The sequence below is a fragment of the Schistocerca serialis genome, chromosome 1 (assembly GCF_023864345.2).
Source record: "Schistocerca serialis cubense isolate TAMUIC-IGC-003099 chromosome 1, iqSchSeri2.2, whole genome shotgun sequence".
Lineage (NCBI taxonomy): Eukaryota > Metazoa > Arthropoda > Insecta > Orthoptera > Acrididae > Schistocerca > Schistocerca serialis.
In genome coordinates, this window is record NC_064638.1 from 151,876,372 (window position 1) to 151,899,224 (window position 22,853).

Genomic DNA, 22,853 nt, shown 5'->3' on the forward strand with positions numbered 1-22,853 from the left:
TGTGTTTGTCCATAGGATAATTTAGGTTAAGTAGTGTGGAACCTTAGGGACTGACGACCTTAGCACTTAAGTCCCATAAGATTTGACACACATTTGAACATTTTTCTACCGTTCCACTCTCGAACGGCGCGCGGGAAAAGCGAGCACTTAAATTTTTCTGTGCGAGTCCTGATCTCTCTTATTTTAGCGAGATCATCATTTCTCCCTAAGTAGGTGGGTGCAAACAGAATTATTTCGCATTCGTAGGAGAAAACCGGTGATTGAAATTTCATGAGAAGATCCCGTCGCAACGAAAAACGCCTTTGTTTTAATGATTGCCACTCCAATTCACGTATCATGTCTGTGACACTATCTCCCATATTTCGCGATAATAAAAACGAGTTGTCCTTCTTTGTACTTTTTCTATGTCATCCGTCAGTCCCACCTGATGCGGATCCCACACCGCACAGAAATACTCCAGAATAGACCGGACAAGCGTGGTGTAAGCAGTCTCTTTAGTAGACCTGTGGCACCTTCTAAGTGTTCTGCCGATGAATCACAGCCTTTGGGTTGCTCTACCCACAATATTATCTATGTGATCGTTCCAATTTAGGTTATTTGTAATTGTGATCCCTAAGTTTTTAGTTGAATTTACAGCCTTCAGATTTGTGTGACTTAGCGCGTAATCGAAATTTAGCGGATTTCTCATGTGAATAGCTTCACACTTTTCTTTATTCAGGGTCAATTGCGACTTTTACGAGATCAAACGAAATATAATTTAGTGTATAACGAGCGCCCAGAGACATCGTGTCTCTTAACCGAAATACTCAGAGAATATCGCTGAACAACTTCCAAAATTTTGTTGGTAGAGATCGAGTTCACCTTGTACATTCTAGAGGCAGGATAAAAGGGGGTCACTGCAACATCAGAAGGATATTCGTACAAAACTGCTTTAACAGCCAACCAAAGCACTCAGATGATTACAGGAAACAAGATGTAAAGTTGTGGAATAACACGCCGTTAAATTCAGGAAACTTGCTGCAGCTTTACAGCCCGAAAACGTCCGAAAAGCACAGGCGCTGCCAACCTAGTTGCGGAACGGCAGCGGTCGTAGACCTTCGGATGCGGGAGGCCCGCTTTGATGGCTCTAGAATTGGAGAAACTGTGGGGAGCAACGAGTGTAAGGGAAGGTCTCCGAGGAGCTGTCGGTGGCGTGACGGCGGCTAAAGTTAGTCCGCGGGCGCAAGCGGCTGCACGCGCCGGCCGCGTATACCGGGGGCGGCGGGGGCGGCGGCGGCAGTGCGTCTCCAGACAGCGCCTCAGCTCACACCGCCGCCACAGGGCCCCACTCGCCAGCGCCGCCGCCACGCTCAACCCTCACCGCGGACGCCATGGTGAGTCTCAGCGCGGCGCGCTGTCCAAATCCACTTGCTGTTGTATTCGGTCCGTTACGCTGGACCTTTCATGATGAATACAGCGACTACAAACGGCTGTAGCTATTTAATGCGTAGAGGTACATTGATACGGTTCACAGAGAATACACACTTTCAGACCATCAGATCGGTAGTATCACGACGCTGCGTTCTCCTCTTGGCCTCCTAGATCTGCGGATTTGAGATCTTAAACTTTCCCGACGATTTAACTGTTCGTATTGCTCTCTGGGTGTCCGGCGGGGTGGAGTCGTCTACGAAACACGATACTTCGACAGCGCAACTTGCCATTATCTTCAGGTGATAACTTTAAAATGAGCATCTTTTATACATCGTACGATGAAGCAACGACAGCCACTCTACAGGTATCACCTGAAGAAGACGGCAAGGTACGCTGCCGAAATATCGCATTTCGTAAATGAGTGCACGCGACTGAACTCCTGAGAGTTTTACAAACCCATGGATTTCTCTTAAAGAGACTATAGCAAAGATCTTGTAAACGTGCTTCTTCTACCGAAACAGTTCTAAGACGGAGAATACACATGTCACGTTTCTAATGCATTCGTCTAGGTAACTGTACATATGCTTCAAATGTACGGCATGAGATAAAATATAGCTTAGATGTTCGTGTGACCAAGAATAGTGACATAGAAAAAGTACAAATTACGTAAAAATGTTGCAATTTCTCTAGCATTCTCTGTAACTGCTATCGATGTACTGCTATTCATTTAATAGTTATAGCCGTCTGTAACCGATAGAGAATTTCACCGACAAACTTTTGAGTGGTTTGAGGATACCGTCTGGGTATACTAGAATAAAGGACCCACAGTCTCCAGCTGCGCTGTCGATGCCCACTTGCTGTTGTATTGAATCCGTTATACAGCGCCGTCAAAAATGAATAAAGCGATTACAAACGGCTATAACTTATAATGCGTTGCGATACATCGATATGATTTACAGAGTATGTTTACTCCTTAACCGTGGGGTCAGGCGTATCACTATGCTGTGTTCTGCTCTTGGCAGCACCGGATTTGTGATCTTAAGCTTTCGCGACAAATCAATTGTTTCTGTCGTCCTTGCCCTCGCGTGACCAACAGTACGCAGTCGTTTACGAAACGTCGTCATCTTCAGGTAACTGCTGTAAAATGAGCGTCTTTGGCACGTCGCCCAATGTAGCAAAGACAATCATTGAACAGGTATCACCTGAAGATGATGGCAAGGTGCGCTGTCGAAATATCATGTTTCGTAAACGATCTCACTCGGTCGGACACCCGAGAGCATTAAAAAACCCATGGATTTCTTTTAGTGGGACTATAGCAAAGCTCTTGTGAATCTGCTTCCTTTTCTGAAAACAATTCAGGGATTCAGATCGCTCATTTCTAACTCGCTCGCGTCGATGAATCCACATATACTTCGGAATGTATGTTGGGAGTGAATTATCGCTTAGGTGTTGTCCATGTGCCCAAGAGAGGTGATATCTAAAACTTACAGTTATCTAAAATAACTTTTGGACTCTCTTTTACATGCTCTGTAATTCTTACCGACGTATTGCTATTCATTAAATAGCTACAGCCGTTTGTAGTCGATACAGAGGCTCTGACGGAACTCCACCTGCAGAGATTGTTTAGGGACACCTGTATATTTTGGTATCTCCAATGGCTCATTACAGATTTAGTGCATTTCGTTTGGTTTCTTATCCTAGTTAGCTTCGTATTTCTATTGCACTGCAAATGGTGCACAACAGTGCACTTGTTGACCATATGCGCTGCGTGTCCTGTTTCCATTCGCTCAAGGTATTAGTCCTCACCTGGATTTGACTATGCTTCGGTCGGCGTATCCTGAGTTTTCATCGTGATTTTGACGAGGAAGTGCTGAACCACTGCACAACAAGTGCGAAACTCTCATGAAAGTATTCACAGTGCGATGAGTCTTCCTTAGACACCACTGTACTTGTTTACAGTAACATTCCCGCGTGTTTCCGGTAACAGCCAGGGGAGGCAAAGTGCAGTAATATCTTGGTCGGGTAGTACCGGCTGTTGACAACAGTAGTGTCCTCCTTATCCCTATGACCTCAATTTTTCATTCAGCACTACTCAATGGTGACGACGGTTTTGTTTACCGGCAGTATTATTTGTGCGTTAACAGTGATACATAGCATTCCTGTCGATAGATTTACTGATGAAGAGGTGGTTAATATGCACCTCGTGTACAGGTTCACTGAATGCAATGGAAAAGCGACACGAAGGCGCTATGCTGAGCTGTTTCCGCAACGACGGCAACCACATTGCAGCAGTTTTGCGTCTGTACGTAGGCGCCAACGGGAAACTAGATGCTTCAGGTTAGAATGGAAGATCCTGGCTGTGTGAAGTATGCCAATAACAAACCGAATAAATCATAATTACAGTACTACTCTGTAACGTGCTTCCAGAGACCGTGAGTGCCTTGTATCAAAATATACAGAGAGTATACCTGAAAAACTCTTGAAAGGATTGTCGGTGAAGTTCTGGTCGATGCGGAATTCAATTTCAATTGCTCCATGCAGTCGTGAGCCAATGGAGAATGTGTGGTCTGTGCATATATTATTTCTCAGTCGCCTAGAAACAAATCTCCAGAAATTGGAAGATTTCGAGAGAAATAGTGTGTCCTCCCCGTTGTTCATTCAATCAGTAATACTGTACAGCTGCACCAGAATCGCCGTTGTCTGGATGGTCTTATGTTGTGCTAGGGCTTCGTCGTCGTTAGAGCAGTGGACTATAAGGATTGTGGTCTTGTTTCATTTACGATCCGGATATTAATCTCAAGCGATTGGAATAAATAACATTGATCCTAAATCACGATGACTGTGCTGGTATTTGAAAATAACTTATAATGAATACGAATCAAGTGTTTTAATGAGTTTGCCACTTCATTTGTTTCAGTTTGTACAATATTTTGTGCGAAAACGAGTTCTGACTACACGAAATGCTAAATCATTTTTTTACCTCTGCACTGTACACGAGTAAAATTTGAAGAGTAGGAATTTTGGAGTTGAAGAAATTGTAAGCACTTCAAGTGAAGGTGAACAAAAGGGTGTCTAACGTTATATAGACAAATGAAGAACGATGAGAGTGTTACAAATAATAAGCTAGGAAGGAAGTCTACGAAAAAAATTTTACCAGAAGAGAAACAGGTCTGTCGGGCCTTTGTTAAACACTAAGTTAATCTGGCACTGAACGTAGAGGGGAAAAAAAGTAGGTACAGATAGGGCCTGGAAAATTAGGAAAAGCTGCTACAGAGATGAAGATATTGACACAAGTGCGAAAGAGATGGAAGGCAGCGCCAGATAATACGAAACGTTAATGACTACGCTACAGTTCGATAAATGAGAGATTAATGTTTTCTCTCTTTGGCCACACTGTCTAGAGGAAGTGGATAGTAAGTCTTTTCACAGCCCGCAAGCCTACTGATTGACGGAGAGCGTGGTTTTTCTGCTCTTCACTCCGTTATTATGTCAGTGACAAATAAAACGTGGACGGACGTATAAGAGTAGTCACGCAATGGGCTAAGTGTCTTTCACTTGCACTGTGTATAATGAAAACTCCTGAAGATGCTGTCTCACTGCTCGTCTCTGACCTGTAGACGAGGAAGGGCGGTTAGGGGTTTTAGCGTCCCGTCGACGACGAGGACATTAGGGTCGTTGCACAAGCTCGGAATGCCGTTCTGAATTCATTGAACCAAGGATAGTCAACACAGAATTCCCACGACGACTTTTGTTACTCCGTTATAAGTTTCTTTTTATTAAACGATATAAACAAACGTCGTGCCGTAACAAGGGAACATCGACAGTCGCGGCTCGCCTTAGATCGAACCCCTGCCCCTGGCCAGCTCGGCTCCTGCGCAACCGCCCGTCTGCGCGTGCGAAGCCGCTGTTATTTTCGGGGCGAAACTCTACACTGCGCTTAAACTGTTCTCCATTAACTTTTTTTCTCTGCTGTGAGATAATCAGTAGTCGGTGAAGTTTACAGCAGTTTATTTTTGAACGGCCGTGCCTCAGAGATAGGACGCGCAGCGCCAATGCGACTTCGCCCTCTTTCACCCGCTAACCAGTTTTATTTCGACTGTAATTGCTTCGTTCTTGTTTCGCGATCACACTTCCCACGCAGAAGAGCGAACTATCGGCCAAAAAAGTATATGATTTATCACGTGTGAAACCTTGTCCGGACTGTTTTATACTGCAGGAGGCCGTTAAATTGTAATAATGCTACCTTATTTACAACGAAACGTCACAGTGTCATCCAATCATCATATTTCTGGTACGTTTGGAAATGAACACTACGTGTCGCAAGCATTGGGGATAAGTGGTCGTCACTACGCAGACTGAAGTACCTTTGTTGTAGGAACAGTTAAAGAGAGCTGGAAAGGAAATGAGCTAAATTTTCTGCCCAGAGATTTTAATTTAATTTTCCTCTGCTGCCCCCAAATAAGCAAATTTCATTCCTCGCTATTTCTTATTACAGATAACGTCTGATGCCTTACCCTGTCTTTATTCTACTGAGTTAGTAATTTGTATATAATGGTTCATGAGCCCAGGCGGATAGTAAACTGTTGTGAAAAAGGCACTTGACTCTTAGCAATAAATAATCCTGAGCTAATATCTAGCTTCAAAACGGATACAGGGTCTTGTGAACACAGGGCTGTCGTAGCGAGATTCAATATTGTGGCCCCTAAATCCTCCAAAAATAAACGAAAAACATACCTATTCAAAAAAGCAGATAAAAATTCACTTGACGCCTTCCTGAGAGACAATCTCCATTCCTTCCAAATTAACAATGTAAGTGTAGACCAGACGTCGCTTGAATTCAAAGAAATAGTATCGGCAGCAGTTGACAGATTTATACCAAATAAATTAACAAACACTGTTGCAGAAACAACGAAAAAAAAAATGCCAAATTCAGACGGACGCAAAATCTCCAAGACTCTAGTTGCAACCCTTGTTCACTCAAGTACGAGCAGCCCTTAGCGGCTCGCCATCTTATTTACAACTATTCAAGACGTCGCCTTTCCGGCTTAGATTTTTTAAAAGGTGACTTGTAAGTACTGCATCTCTTCCCAGTCAGTACAAACTTTAATTTAATTAATATATTATATACCTAATATGTTTTAGAACAGTTATTTTAATTATGAAGACGACGCTCATAGTAGCGTCGAAACCTGGTCAATTTTGACTTAATATCCGTGACCGAGGGTTCTAATATAATTCTGACATCGTCACTGAACCTTAGCAGCTATGTTCAAAGTTTTAAAACAGAAGTGATTTCTGGCGTTCACCAAGGTAGTGTTATAGGCCCTCTACTATTCCTCACTTATATAAACGATTTAGGAGACGATCTGAGGTTGTCTGCAGATGATGCTGTCGTTTATCGACCAATAAAGTCATCTGAAGATCAAAACAAATTGCAAAACGATTTAGAAAAGATGAGGTCATCCAGATGAGTGCTAAAAGGAATCCTTTAAACTTCGGTTACACGATAAATCAGCCTAACCTAAAGGCCGTGAATTCAATTAATACCTAGGAATTATAATTACGAGCCACTTAAATTGGAAGGAACACATAGAAAGTGTTTTAGCGAAGGCTAACCAAAGACTGCGTTTTGTTGGCAGGACACTTAGAAAACGTAACAGATCTACTAAAGAGGCTGCCTACACAACGCTTATCCGCCCTTTTTTAGAATACTGCTGTGCGATGTGGGATCCATACCAGATAGGATTGACGGAGTACATCTACATCTACATCTACATGATTACTCTGCAATTCACATTTAAGTGCTTGGCAGAGGGTTCATCGAACCACAATCATACTATCTCTCTATCATTCCACTCCCGAACAGCGCGCGGGAAAAACGAACACCTAAACCTTTCTGTTCGAGCTCTGATTTCTCTTATTTTATTTTGATGATCATTCCTACCTATGTAGGTTGGGCTCAACAAAATATTTTCGCATTCGGAAGAGAAAGTTGGTAACTGAAATTTCGTAAACAGATCTCGCCGCGTCGAAAAACGTCTTTGCTTTAATGACTTCCATCCCAACTCGCGTATCATATCTGCCACACTCTCTCCCCTATTACGTGATAATACAAAACGAGCTGCCCTTTTTTGCACCCTTTCGATGTCCTCCGTCAATCCCACCTGGTAAGGATCCCACAACGCCCAGCAATATTCTAACAGAGGACGAACGAGTGTAGTGTAAGCTGTCTCTTTAGTGGACTTGTTGCATCTTCTAAGTGTCTTGTCAATGAAACGCAACCTTTGGCTCGCCTTCCCCACAATATTATCTATGTGGTCTTTCCAACTGAAGTTGTTCGTAATTTTAACACCCAGGTACTTAGTTGAATTGACAGCCTTGAGAATTGTACTGTTTATCGAGTAATCGAATTCCAACGGATTTATTTTGGAACTCATGTGGATCACCTCACACTTTTCGTTATTTAGCGTCAACTGCCACCTGCCACACCATACAGCAATCTTTTCTAAGTCGCTTTGCATTTGATACTGGTCTTCGGATGACCTTACTAGACGGTAAATTACAGCATCATCTGCGAACAACCTAAGAGAACTGCTCAGATTGTCACTCAGGTCATTTATATAGATCAGGAACAGCAGAGGTCCCAAGAGGCTTCCCTGGGGAACACCTGATATCACTTCAGTTTTACTCGATGATTTTCCGTCTATTACTACGAACTGCGACCTTCCTGACAGGAAATCACGAATCCAGTCGCACAACTGGGACGATACCCTATAGACCCGCAGCTTGATTAGAAGTCGCTTGTGAGGAACAGTGTCAAAAGCTTTCCGGAAATCTAGAAATACGGAATCAACATTAGATCCCATGTCGATAGGGGCCATTACTTCGTGCGAATAAAGAGCTAGCTGCGTTGCACAAGAACGATGTTTTCTGAAACCATGCTGATTACGTATCAACAGATCGTTCCCTTCGAGGTGATTCATAATGTTTGAATACAGTATATGCTCCAAAACCCTACTGCAAACCGACGTCAATGATATAGGTCTGTAGTTCGATGGATTACTCCTACTACCCTTCTTAAACATTGGTGCGACCTGCGCAATTTTCCAATCTGTAGGTACAGATCTATCGGTGAGCGAGCGGTTGTATATGATTACTAATTAGGGAGCTATTGTATCAGCGTAATCTGAAAGGAACCTAATCGGTATACAATCTGGACCTGAAGACTTGCCCGTATCAAGCGATTTGAGTTGCTTCGCAACCCCTAAGGTATCTACTTCTAAGAAACTCATGCTAGCAGCTGTTCGTGTTTCAAATTCTGGAATATTCCATTCGTCTTCCCTAGTGAAGGAATTTCGGAAAACTGCGTTCAATAACTCCGCTTTAGCGGCACAGTCGTCGGTAACAGTACCATCGGCACTGCGCAGCGAAGGTATTGACTGCGTCTTGCCGCTTGTGTACTTTACATACGATCAGAATTTCTTCGGATTTTCTACCAAATTTCGAGACAATGTTTCGTTGTGGAACCTATTAAAGGCATCTCGCATTGAAGTCCTTGCCAAATTTCGCGCGTTTGTAAATTTTAGCCAATCTTCGGGATTTCGCGTTCTTCTGAACTTTGCATGCTTTTTCCGTTGCCTCTACAACAGCGTTCGGACCTGTTTTGTGTACCATGGGGGATCAATTCCATCTCTTACCAATTCATGAGGTATGAATCTCGCAATTGTTGTTGCTACTATATCTTTGAATTTAGCCACGTCTCGTCTACATTTGCATAGTCAGTTCGGAAGGAATGGAGATTGTCTCTTAGGAAGGCTTCTAGTGACACTTTATCCGCTTTTTTAAATAAATTATTTTGCGTTTGTTTTTGGTGGATTTGGAAGAAACAGTATTGAGCCTAGCTACAACGACATTGTGATCACTAATCCCTGTCTCAGTCATGATGCTCTCTATTAGCTCTGGATTGTTTGTGGCTAAGAGGTCAAGTGTGTTTTCGCAACTATTTACAATTCGCGTGGGTTCGTGGACTAACTGCTCGAAATAATTTTCGGAGAAAGCATTTAGGACAATCTCGGAAGATGTTTTCTGCGTACCACCGTATGAACAAGTATTTTTGCCAACATATCGAGGGAAGGTTGAAGTCCCCACCAACTATAACCGTATGAGTGGGGTATTTATTTGTTACGAGACTCAAATTTTCTCTGAACTGTTCAGCAACTATATCATCGGAGTCTGGGGGTCGGTAGAAGGAGCCAATTATTAACTTAGTTCGGCTGTTAAGTATAACCTCCACCCATACCAATTCGCACGGAGTATCTACTTCGACTTCACTACAAGATAAACCACTACTGACAGACACAAACACTCCACCACCAATTCTGCCTAAACTATCTTTCCTGAACACCGTCTGAGACTTCGTAAAAATTTCTGCAGAACTTATTTCAGGCTTTAGCCAGCTTTCTGTACCTATAACGATTTCAGCTTCTGTGCTTTCTATTAGCGCTTGAAGCTCAGGGACTTTCCCAACACAACCACAACAATTTACAACTACAATTCCGACTGTTCCTTGATCCAAGCACGTCCTGTATTTGCCATGCACCCTTTGAAATTGCAGCCCACCCCATACTTTCCCGAGGCCTTCTAACCTAAAAAAGCGCCTAGTCCACGCCACACAGCCTTCGCTACCCGTGTAGCCCCCAGCTGAGTGTAGTACATCGGGAAAGTTCAAAGAAGGGCAGCACGTTTTGTACTATCGCAAAATGGGGGAGAGAATTGTCAGCAGGAGGGCGATCTATGACATTTGAAAAATACGCTGTGTTTATTAGAGAAGTTTTATTCGCCCAGACAGCAATAAATGTATCTACAGAAAACTAGTTTCGGCAATTTAAAATGCCATCTTCAGTATCGTGTGTCGTCAGCTGTCAATACAGACACAGCATGCAATATCCTGTGAACCAGCTGTATTTTATCGGAAACTTTTGTAAATGTTTACCTCAGGTACGGTTTTGTTATAAGATGTATGAAGTTACATTGGTGCATCTTCCTGAATGAATTGCTCCCAAATATGTACATGACTAGATGACAGGGCATTACATTGAGCGGCACAGTGGTTGATGTATGTCGATAATCTGAAGATCGCAATTTAAATAGCCGAAACAAGTTGTCTGTATGCGTATTTATTCGACCTGGGCAAATAAAACGTCTCTAGTAAGAATATTACATTTTTTAAAACTAAATTATTTCGTGATCATGGGTCGTTATCGATCACTGGCACGCCTTAACTAGCCACAGACTTAATGATATATAACTACAGATGCATGTGCGAATTACACTACCAGCGTGACGTATCAAAAATGATTTTCTGCCAACAGTTTCTGCATTTAAAAAAATCGACAAATTCAGTCCGTATAAGGAAGTTTAAGTTCTGTTTATGTCAGACGAATGCCCTTGAAAAGGACACGTGCATATGCAAAGCTGCGAATCAAATCAGTCGCGATTGTCCCATTGAAATGTTTCCTCTTTTGGCTGGGATCAAATACTTCAGTTGTTGCTGTTGGTGTGGAAAAGGAATAACTTAAAGTCCTGGTATAACAAAGACTGACAGAGTGGGTAATAACGCTCACATTAATTCGTATCACATGTGATTTTAAGTTTCAAAGTCGTTTATTTCTGTGCTGAAGTCATTCCAGTGAAAGTCACGTCACTGTACAACTGTACGAAGTTGGCACAGTGTATGCCCTTAAGAATCGATTACTTAATTACAAATCAGATCGGTACAGAGGCCACATCGAAACTTTGAGCATGAATGTTATATACATTTTTTTACACCGATACGATAGTTAAAAATATAAAATTAACGAAATACAATGAATTTTGACGACTATCAGAACAGTGAATGACACTGTATGCATCACAATGAAAATAGGTGCATATGTAAATATAACAATACATATTACATTTTAGTGGATTATTCGTAATATCGAATATAATTTCTTCGCAACATTTTTCCTGTTTTTAATAAAAAAGTACATCATCTCAATAATGACAGTCTTTCGAAAATGAGCCTGGCAGACAGGATAATGCTTTGCAATTACATAATAAGACTCATATTTTAATCAGATTCTGTTCTTTACTTTCAGATAACATCAGATTTAAAATATGTATCAGAGGCAATGATCGTAACTGTATTTTAGCGATTTTATGAAAATAATACGGTTTCAAACATTCCTACCGATTACAGTGTCTACTTGAAGCCTAATGAATACCTTGTACAGGTTTATAGCATCATAATAGTTCCAAAAGTATGGTATTACTTACCTTTCCCACATTTGGCTATGCTCAGGATTGTTGTTGACGTGTTATTAGCTTTACTACTAATTAATGTGTGAGAGAATCTGTTTCTAACAAACTTTAAAGAAGCGGAAAGGTCCTAGCGTTTCATCATTAGCCTCTGAATCACTATAAACGGAACAGAAATGTGACGCGAATAGATTTCTGTTAGTGTTGGACGGGTTAATAGCTTACAAGCAGAGTTTCTTTAATATAAATTGACTTTTTCTTGTGCTATCGATACATACGAACTGATACGAAGCAAAACTGCTCTCCCTCCCGCACGCTGTGTTAACATTTCAAGGAGGCGATCGCAAAGAGGTTTTACTCTGAGTGAATCAGGTGCTCATGTCTACACAGCTATCCTGGCTATTGCTTCACCGCCTGATCACCGTATGTTGTCGCTTCAATCTCTGCTCCGCCTTTAACACACTTACCTGAACAGCTCAACAGATGTAAGCATTATCATCAGAGCATCATGCTTTTCGTTCCGTGCCATCACACACACGCCACCTGTAAATAATTCTCTGTAACAGGAACCTAACTTTAGAATTACCTGCCTCACAATAACAAGGAAATACGTCACGTCTATAGTTTCGAAAGAAAACTCATGACGGATCTCTTAAGCCGCCTTTAACCGTAACGAAGACAAGTGAACGCAGAACGAGATTTCTCTCTGATGTCAACGCAAGGCGTGCTTAAGCAAGCGGTATTTCGTTGTGTTCCGTTCGCACTCGCATGTGTTCGTTCGTGTTCCACTGGTTGTAGGTCTTATAGCGAACAATCACAGGAATTTCACATCCTCTCTAGCAGTACATAAATCTTTCGTCTGCTGTCTTGTCTACTCTGGTTGGTTGGTTGATTGTTGTCTTACTTATTTGTGGGGAGCGGACCAAACAGCGAAGCTATCGGTCCCATCGAATTAGGAAAGGATGGGGAAGGAAGTCGACCTTGCCCTTTCAAAGGAACCATCCCGGCATTTGCCTGAAGCGATTTAGGGAAATCAGGATGACCGGACGCGGGTTTGAACTGTTGTCCTCCGGAATGCGAGACCAGTGTTCTAACCACTATACCAACTCGCTCGCTGCTTTTGTTGTTGAAATTAGTTGGGTGAGAGTTGAAGCAGTACTAAGAGAATGTAATGTTGCTGATAGAAGAATATCTGAGTAGAATTCTCATGTGTTTCTGGGACCCAAGTGTTACAAATGCCGAAGCGAAATAAGTATGATAGGTAGAAAATTGCGAATGGAGCGGTCTACTGCCTGTCGAACCTCTGGAATAGTTCTGAAGCGAATGCCGCGAAGTGGTTCCTTCATCTTCGGAATCAAATCAAAGTCACAAGGACTTAAGTCCGGGTAGTATGGTGGATGGTACAGTACTTCCCAGTCCCATCGACCGAACAGAGCAGCCTCGGCTTGTGCTGCAAGCACTCGCGCATTGTCGTGCAAAATGATGAGTGGGTTGCGCAGAAAGTGTCGCCGCTTCTTTCGCAAAGCTAGTTGTTTTTGGAGCATCACCTGCGGCCATCTTTGCGAAAGGAACAGCGACACTTTCTGCGCAACCCACCCATCATTATGCACGACAATGCGCGGGTGCATGCAGCGCAAGCTGTGGCTGCTCTGTTCGGTCAATGGGACTAGCAAGTACTGTACCATCCACCATACTACCCGGACTTAAGTCCTTGTGACTTTGATTTGATTCCGAAGGTGAAGGAACCACTTCGCGGCATTCGCTTCAGAACTGTTCCAGAGACTCGACAGGCGGTAGACCGCCCCATTCGCACCATCAGCAGAACAGGCTCTGTTAACGGTATACTACGCCTTCCATTTCGCTGGCAACGGGTTTTACACAGCGCTGACGACTACTTTGAAGGACAGTAACAGGTGCAAAATTGGAACTCTTTTGTATCGGTTCTGAATAAATAGTTGCCACTATCCAAGTTCCAACCGTCGTATAATGAGCGTTTTTGAGATCTTCGTTCAAGCAAATGTACTACTATTTTGTACGTCCACTTTGACACTTCGATAGTCTCCTCGGCAACAATAGGCAATCGTAATATTTGTTTATAAATTATTATTATTTGTATTTGTTTGCATTATTTGGAAAACTTTGTCATATTTTGATCCATTTTTTAATCATGCCACGACAACAGAAAGTTTAGCAAGATGTGCAATAAGATGTGCGTTCTTTATTTCATTGTAAGCACATTAATAGTTCCGGTAATAGAAATAGCGTTATATCCGATGATACCACATGTTTTGAAAATGTGAACTCAACGCAGAAGCTCAATATTATTGATAATAGTGATGAATGACAAAATACCAGTGGATACTTGTTGATTGGCGTTGAGTTGTCCAGTGCAGTGAAGTCTGCACGTGTCTGCAAGAAATGTGGCTCCAACAATCTGCAATTATTCGATGATTATAATAGAGTAGGCATGGTGTGTAATGTCCTCATGCTAGGACTGTGCTGCCCGAAAACAACATTGGAGTTTATGACGAAGTTATTGTATTTAATGGTGGCAACTCAAAATAAAGATCTTGCAGAGAAGGGTTTTCAAGGCTGAACCATTCACTCTAGACATCTTGGAGAGAATTGACAGATACGTACAACTGCAGCCGACAAATCCACTGAGGTCTTGCAAAGAATGCAAAATAAAAGAGAAGAAGACAGACGAGAAATCTTGAAGAAAAGGCAGACACTCTGTGCAGTTCTGGAGGAGCCTTTTCGTGCAGGGAATGGTAAGGAAAAAGAAAGCTCAATTACAAACAGCATTTTCTCAGAGTTACCTTTTTCATTATTCAGCGACATTCTTCTCAGAAACTATAAAAGGTAGAGCCATGATTTTTGGCATACCCTTTGCAGTGTGTATAAGAAACATAGGCACAAGGGAAATTTTAATATCATTCCTGTATGCCAAGATATAGAATACAGAATTTTTATGCATGTCTTTCAAGTTAAAAAATAATTAAACATAAAATTCATTAAACATCAGTGCATTAAAATGCTTTTGTGGATTTGTTTTCACACATATTGAGGTTATACTGTAAAATTTACAAAACAATTTGTTGGAAAATTAGTGAGAAAAAGGTACCTTTGTGAATCATGGGGTCATAAAATTTAAAAATTCCAAAATAATTTCAAATTTTTCAGTTACAATAATGAAAAATAGTCCTCAGAGGCGCTGAACTATTGTCAACGAGCAGATGCACTTAACTATTGTTAACCTTTGCACAAAATTTCAGTCATATGCCTCAAAATTTGTGTATCTGTTGAATGCTTATATTTTGTACACGTATTTCGTTTACGTTTAAGGGCACGGGCTGACGAACAATACTTAAGATTGTACTTGTAAGCGACCTCTCTCTCGCGTGAATTACGTTTTCTCAGAAAGCTTGCAATAGATCCGGGTCTTGTACCCGCCTTCCGCACGAGTAGCTTGATATGTAAGTTGTTCCGCCTTAAATCGCCCCAAACAGGAGATCCCAGTATCTATAGACGTGACAGTCTACCTCAATTTTTCTCCGTTATAGCTCACAGTGCCATGATACGTCAAATTCCTTCCCATACTTGCAATTAGATTGCCGTTTTCTAGTGTTTCTTTATTATTTGTAGTAGTTGTAATAATAATACAGTTTGGCCCACGGGAAACAGCACATGTTCAGCTGGTCACCCACCTAATATGTAGATGTGCTCAAACCATCTGCCACATCTGATCGGAGCCTCATAGTATACTATCCAGTTCAGTACGGAACGTCGGCTAGTGCAGATGCATGTCGAGGCGGTGGATTTCTGTCATGTGCAACTGTGCAACGCGAGGGACCGCCACTTCCGTGTTCCAGACAGAAGCACAAAATACAGGTGGATAAAACAATGGTGGAAGACGGGTTGCGTAACTAATGTGAAGCATAAAGAACCTGAAATGACAGTTTGAACGCTGGAAAATATCGACGAGTTTCTGCAGCTCTGCAATCAAGCCCACAGTGATCTGTCCTTAGTCATTCCAGGACATTACAAATCCCTCGCACATCTTTTCAGAGGACTGTGAAACAGGATTTAAAGTTTCACCCCTACAAGCTGCAATAAGTGGTTCAGCAGCTATGGCCTGAAGATAACATGAGCAGTCGCAATTTATGCACAACATTACAGGACAGAATTGACCACGATGACACATTTCTGTCAAATCTTGTGATGTCCGATGAGGCAAACTTTCGTCTGAGTGGAACTGTCAAAAAGAAAAACGTCCGATTTTACTCGGAAACAAACAGGCATCTCTTTCATGAAAACGTCCAGGGTAGCCTAAAGGACCTCGCCTGTGTTTAATTGGACAGCCCTATGGAATGGTTGGGCCATATTTTTTAAAGACAACAACGGCCCGCCAATGAGTGTCAGCTCCGAGCACCATGCAGTTATGATTAATAATTTCTTTATTCGATAGCTACAGAGTCTCCGCTGTCTAAACGCGATATGATGTCAGCATAGGGCACGTAATTCAGACGCTACACTAGGCCGCCATTTTTCACATCGATTACTCTCACGTATCGGTTCTACCACATGGCCGGTGAGATCACCTGATCTTTCAGCCCGGATTTTTTTCTGTGGGGTCATCTCAACAGCAAAGGTTTTTCAACGCGACTCCACAACAGTTCTGAGTTGAAAGCCGCAATCCGGCAAGAGATAGAGACGATTCCTCAAGAAATAGTCAAAATGGTCATGAGGAGCTTCCGCGAACATCTTCAGCAACGCATGGCCACTGATGAAGTACTTTTTAATAAATAAACTTATGTTTGACCTTTTAATAATGGAAATGGGTGGCAGTGTGACGTAAATATACGCTAAACCTCATAATAATCAAATGTAAATATACAACTACCCGTGGACTACCCTCTAGTAATCGTAATATTAGTATTGCTATTGTTATCAGTTCGTAATCAGTAATGTTCTTCCAAAGCCCTTAGATTCATGCAAATGTTGTTTAATTAAGCATCTCCCTTCTATAGTTACCATTAGTATTGTTTTTGTTATTATTTTTAGTTCTATAACAAAAAGTATTATTTAATTTTTGTGTAATGCAAAAGGTTTTGTGTTCGTGACACTAGAGAGGACCTCAAAGAGGTAATCTGATCAGACGAAATAAGAAAATAAGTCAAGTAAATAAGCAGAATCTTTAAAATTCCCGCGTGAATCTAAACTCGTACAATCCCGTTACGTGCAGAGCAAAAAGCTTACAAATAGCCGTACACAATTTGTGTTTACATAGGCGAATTTGTAAATGTATGGACTGGTTTCTTTTTCATATACTAAGCAGAACAGAAACCCTAACATTTCAACAGTATAACTTCGGAGAAACTGAAGAGGAGTTGTGTTTCGTTACCGCTTACATTATATGCAGAAATAACAAGGAGATGAATGCTCTCAAAATTTTGCCTCATACCTTCTGCTGCAATTAACGTGAAGCTATAGATTATACACTCGTACACAAATACATCCCGAAAAAGAATATACGGAATAAAATAAAATCATGCTTTATAGAAGACACTGTGATTATTACGATAACTTCCAAAATGGCGTAAAACGAAAAAGGAATATAGCAGTGTGTATGACCGTTATGCATCAAATTAGATCAATATCCCAACACTGTGGTTTCGAAGTTCTCAAAATTGCTCGTTGCTGCCACCAAATGGACACTCAGTAAGCCAAATTTCAAACTCTATCGTGGGCTACTCTTATACTTTTTCCATCCTTTCCCAATGTGTTTATTAAGCGTTTAGACGGTGTGTACTACGTACTAATACTATCAGCCAGATAATGTCTCCATATCAATGCACTGGTAAAGCAATGCAGTGATAATTATAGGACTTACAAGTGACGATAATTATTAGTTTTAAGTGGCCTACCCGTCAATAGTAATCCATAATAACAAAAGGATGTTTCAATAGCATGGTTTCTACAGTATGCATTTCTCCACCAGTGAGTCCACTGATATTTTTGGAACAAAGGAAAGATTGAATGCTAGTTTTACGTCGTGAATTATAGTGAGTAAAAGCCTAAAACCCTTCTGCGATTTTATGAAAAATAAATACAGTAGTCGGGAGGAGGAGGATGAGATTAGTGTTTAGCGTCCGGTCGACAACGAAGTAATTAGAGACGGAGCACAAGCTCGGTTTGGGAAAGAGAGAGAACGAAATCGGGGGTGTCCTTTCAGAGGAACCACCTCACCATTTTCCTGAAGCGATTTAGGGAAGTCACGGAAAACATACATCAGCGAGTCCAGTGTACAATATGAAACTTCCCCTTTGTATGTAAAGAATAACAGTGCTGGAAAAACTCTTACGTTATTTGATTTTCAAACAGCTGAGCAAAACTCAACGTACTCATACAGTTTTTTCTTTATTTATTCTAATCATCACTAAACAGACACACAATATTTTAGCGCAACGCAATCTGACTTTCAATAATTCCTACAAAAGAACAGCCCTGAGTAACAATAACCTATACCTTTCATGAATGACTTACCTCACAAAAATCTTCGTTGCTCGAACTACTGCAATACAGCGAGCACCACTACTGCCAGCTAAATAAAAGATTCAAACTACGGAAGGCACTAACTACTGACAAGCATAGTTAGCAAATGAAAGACTTTGATAGAGAACAAACAATGTATTTGCCTTAATAGTGTTCAAAAGTCATTATATATATATATATATATATATATATATATATATATATATATATATATATATATATATATATATATATGTATATGTATATATATATATGTGTGTGTGTGTGTGTGTGTGTGTGTGTGTGTGTGTGTGTGACATTCAATTAAACAAATTTCCTTTTTCTGAAGGAGATACGTCCAGATTGTCGGCTCATAGTAACCTCTCAGAACTCTGGCATCTCTCTCTCCACATCCACCACTGCCGGCTGTTCACATCCAACTGACCAACGCTACACTAGTGAATATTCCAACAATGAGTCCAACCAGCCATAGACTGCAAGCAGCGCAGTCAGCGATTTTCATACAGAGCACTACGTGGTGTTACCAACATAAAAACCTAAACGGCCTACTTACAAATAGTCCAAAAGCACTCCGCTGTGCAAAAAATATAAAAATAGAGTTTCAAGGTATATGCATGCAAAATATTAAAGTGAAAAACTTTAAAATACTTCAAGGAACTTTATAGAATAAAAGGACTGTATTAGAAAGGAGTCTCACAAGGTAGATTAGAAAATCAAGGAATCACTCTCATTTTTCAATCCTGCTGGAACCCTACTGCAAAGTGCAATGCAGTGCACATTTTCCTATACTGTAACGACTGAATAGCGGCCTAGTCCAAATCTGCGAAAAGGCAGCGTCGATCGTACTGACCTCCCTTTTCTGGTCTAAGATAACTCTTTGTCGGAGTACAAACTTACCACTAAGTAATCGTAAGACAGGATAGGATAAAAATAAACACAGGAAACAAGATATCGCGTGGCAACGTTAGACAGAGGACATGGCACCTGCTCTTCGTATATTGCCAGTCTTGCAAGGAAATGAACCAATCTCCTTACATATTTCGCATATTGCCGAACAACGTCTTATGAAATAATTACGTGGGGTATCTCGTAACTAAGAAAGTACTGATTGCAGTAAGAATAATACGTGGCGTTCACCAGAAGTCATCTTGTAGGCCCATCTTCAAGGAGATAGGTATTTAAGTACACCTTCACAATATTCGCAAATGAAATTCGTCAGAAATCTCAATTTGCGGAAATAGCGACGTCCATATTTACAACACTAGAGAAAAAAGACCTTTATTACTCATTACTATAGTTGTAAACTCCCCAGAAAGAAACTTTCTGGCAGATTAAAACTGTGTGCCGGACCGAGACTCGAACTCGGGACTTTTACCTCTCGCGGGCAAGTGCTCTACCAACTGAGCTACCCAAGCACGACTCACGGCCGTCCTCACAGCTTTACTTCTGCCAGTACCTCCTCTCCTACCTTCCAAACTTTACAGAAGCTCTCCTGCGAACCTTGCAGAACTAGCACTCCTGAAAGAAAGGATATTGCGGAGGCATGGCTTAGCTAGAGCCTGGGGGATGTTTCCAGAATGAGATTTTCACTCTGCAGCGGAGTGATGGTTCTGCAAGGTTCGCAGGAGAGCTTCTGTAAAGTTTGGAAGGTAGGAGACGAGGTACTAGCAGAAGTAATACTCTGAGGACGGGGCGTGAGTCGTGCTTGGGTAGCTCAGCCGGCCTTGCCGGCACGGTAGCTCAGCGTGTTCGGTCAGAGGGCTAGCTGCCCTCTGTAATAAAAAAAGTGAGTGAATGGATCAATAACGAACTTCAATGGGCGTCAGGGGACGTCCGCCACGAACAATTGCAACGAACTATAACGAACAAAATGAGATTTAAAAAAAAAAAAAAAAAGCAAAAGTTGGTAGAGCACTTGCCCGCGAAAGGCAAAGGTCCCGAGTTCGAGTCTCGGTCCGGTACACAGTTTTAATCTGCCAGAAAGCTTCATATCAGCGCACACTCCGCTGCAGAGTGAAAATCTCATTCTGGAAAGACCCCAGAAAGAAGTTTAGTATGCATAAACAAAAAGTTTTGATCATTTGTCAAATAATATAAAATGTGTCATACCTTTAAGTCTAACATTAAAGTAGTTCGTCGCACAACCCTTCCGCCCCACAGGCGAATTTCTGTTTAAAAACTGGGAGGCTGTGAAAAAGATGACAACATTTTAAAAGAATCTAAGCGTAGTTGCGTAAGCTGTACTGAAATATAAGCAGTTCGTTAATGTTAACAGTGTGCCATTTAGTGACTTGTGAATGGACAGGGTGTCTACACCCACTGAAACTAATCATGTGTACATATCCTGTAAACTAATTCGTTACACATAATTTCGGCAAAAAAATCGTTCAAATGATCAGTGGCACACATAACTAATTCTCCTGGAGCCGCGTGAGGTATCAGACGCTCGGATCCACGGCATAACGTATAGAATCGCGAAAGAACGGAGAGGGGGAAATCATTCTCAACAACGATTATGTCCGTTCTAACGGAGCACCTCGTGTTGGTAAAGACTTTGAGAGAGCGTACAACAGAGAGATTGAAATGTAAAGCTAGACGCACACATCTCAATCCTTTCGTGGACTGTATCCAGGCGGCGCCCCTCTGGCATTGTTCCAACAGCATGAATCACACAATGTTTCGAAACACCGCTCGAACACAATAGACGCAGATACCAGATGGGCTGTTTAACGTCCTCATTAACACAGTCCAATGTCGTCGTGATGTTTGTGATGGACTACTATCGCATTTTCAGTTAAGGAACAATCCTTTCTGTAAGTCACATACTTTTTTTCTAAAATATGCTATTTAAAGACATTGATCAGAATATATTTTAACTTGAGTCCTCATTTTTATTTAAGTAAACTACATTTATGGGAATTTACTATAGTTTTTATATTTTCATATTTCCTATGGATTTTTACTTGTACATGCTATTATGTATAAGCAGTTGGGAGGATATGAGTTTTATAAAAATAGTGTAAGACAAGAAAGAAGAACTTCTAGTTTAATTTAATGCCGTCAGGAACAGTGTAGAGAAGGAAAGAAAAAAAGTCGGCACTAATTCTCGAGTAGCAACCAACCTGGCATTCGCCTTACACACGTATATGAGAGCGTACTGAAAAGTAAATCTTCCGAATTTCTTATGTAAAAACCCTTAAAGCTTTTTAAATGAATGAAACGGTATTAAGATTCTACGTCTTTATTCTTCATTTCTGCATATTTACAGCTTTCTGGCGCTAAAGGGCTTCGAACTATAGCGAGTAATACGCCAGTGTTGTAGCGTAACTAAGTCGGTGCGTGAAAAACATCTTGCTGTAGTTGAGTTTCGAATTCGTCCACACATGGAGCATCCTTTCCTTCATCATGACAGAGCCTGGCCACACACGAACGCTGCGATGTACGCAACTATCAGACGCCTTCAGTTCTCTTTCATCGATCGTCGTCCATACAGACCCAACTTGGACCCACCCGACTTTCATCTGCTCCCAAAACTTAAAGAACACGTGCGAGGACATGACTTTGAAATAGAGGTGAGGTTGCGGTTCCATCAAGGAAGTCAAACGTTCTACAGTGACGCTAACGATAAACTGGCCTCTCGTTGGGTGAAATGCGTTCGTCGCCAGTGTGAGCATTTTGAGAAATAAATATGTAGACATGAAGAACAAAGACGTAGAATCTTAATAAGGTTTCCAGAATGAGATTTTCACTCTGCAGCGGAGTGTGCGCTGATATGAAACGCCTGGCAGAAGTAAAGCTGTGAGTACCGACCGTGAGTCGTGCTTCGGCAGCTCAGTTGGTAGAGCACTTGCCCGCGAAAGGCAAAGGTCCCGAGTTCGAGTCTCGGTCAGGCACACAGTTTTAATCTGCCAGGAAGTTTCATATCAGCGCACTCTCCGCTGCAGAGTGAAAATCTCATTCTGGAAACATCCCCCAGGCTGTGGCTAAGCCATGTCTCCGCAATATCCTTTCTTTCAGGAGTGCTAGTTCTGCAAGGTTCGCAGGAGAGCTTCTATAAAGTTTGGAAGGTAGGAGACGAGGTACTGGCAGAAGTAAAGCTGTGAGTACCGGCCGTGAGTCGTGCTTCGGTAGCTCAGTTGGTAGAGCACTTGCCCGCGAAAGGCAAAGGTCCCGAGTTCGAGTCTCGGTCGGGCACACAGTTTTAATCTGCCAGGAAGTTTCTTAATAAGGTTTGTTTTATTAAAAAAGCTTTAAGAGTTTTCACAAAAACGTTCACACCTTCGTAGACAAAAACGGAAATCAGAACGACTGAATGGGCGTAGTGGCGCAGTGGTTAGCGTACCCGCCTACTGAGCAAGAGACCCAGGTTCGAATCTAGACCTGTTACAAATTTTTTGTTCGTCATTTCAATCTGCATATATACATCATAGACTGAATAGCGAAGTGAACTCTGTTTCACTCGACCACTCGACAAAAGTAGTAGTGGCGTGAGGTTAATTACGACCACTGTCGGAAAACCATGTCTTTCTCGACTCATACGTGCAAAAAATTGATTGTAAACTGTTGTTCATAAGAACATTGCAAATTCA

The 22,853-nt window shown here is 41.6% G+C and overlaps 1 protein-coding gene across 1 annotated transcript in view; it reads left to right on the forward strand.

The window, feature by feature from the left end:
• The first annotated feature begins 1,255 nt into the window (after positions 1-1,255).
• The window catches only part of LOC126457143 (troponin C, isoallergen Bla g 6.0301), a 164,442-nt gene continuing 142,844 nt past the window's right edge, over positions 1,256-22,853 (forward strand). Inside the window, exon 1 of the mRNA XM_050093215.1 lies at positions 1,256-1,373. Coding sequence (XP_049949172.1) covers positions 1,371-1,373 — 3 coding nt within the window. The 5' untranslated portion in view covers positions 1,256-1,370. The remainder of the gene's footprint in view (positions 1,374-22,853) is intronic.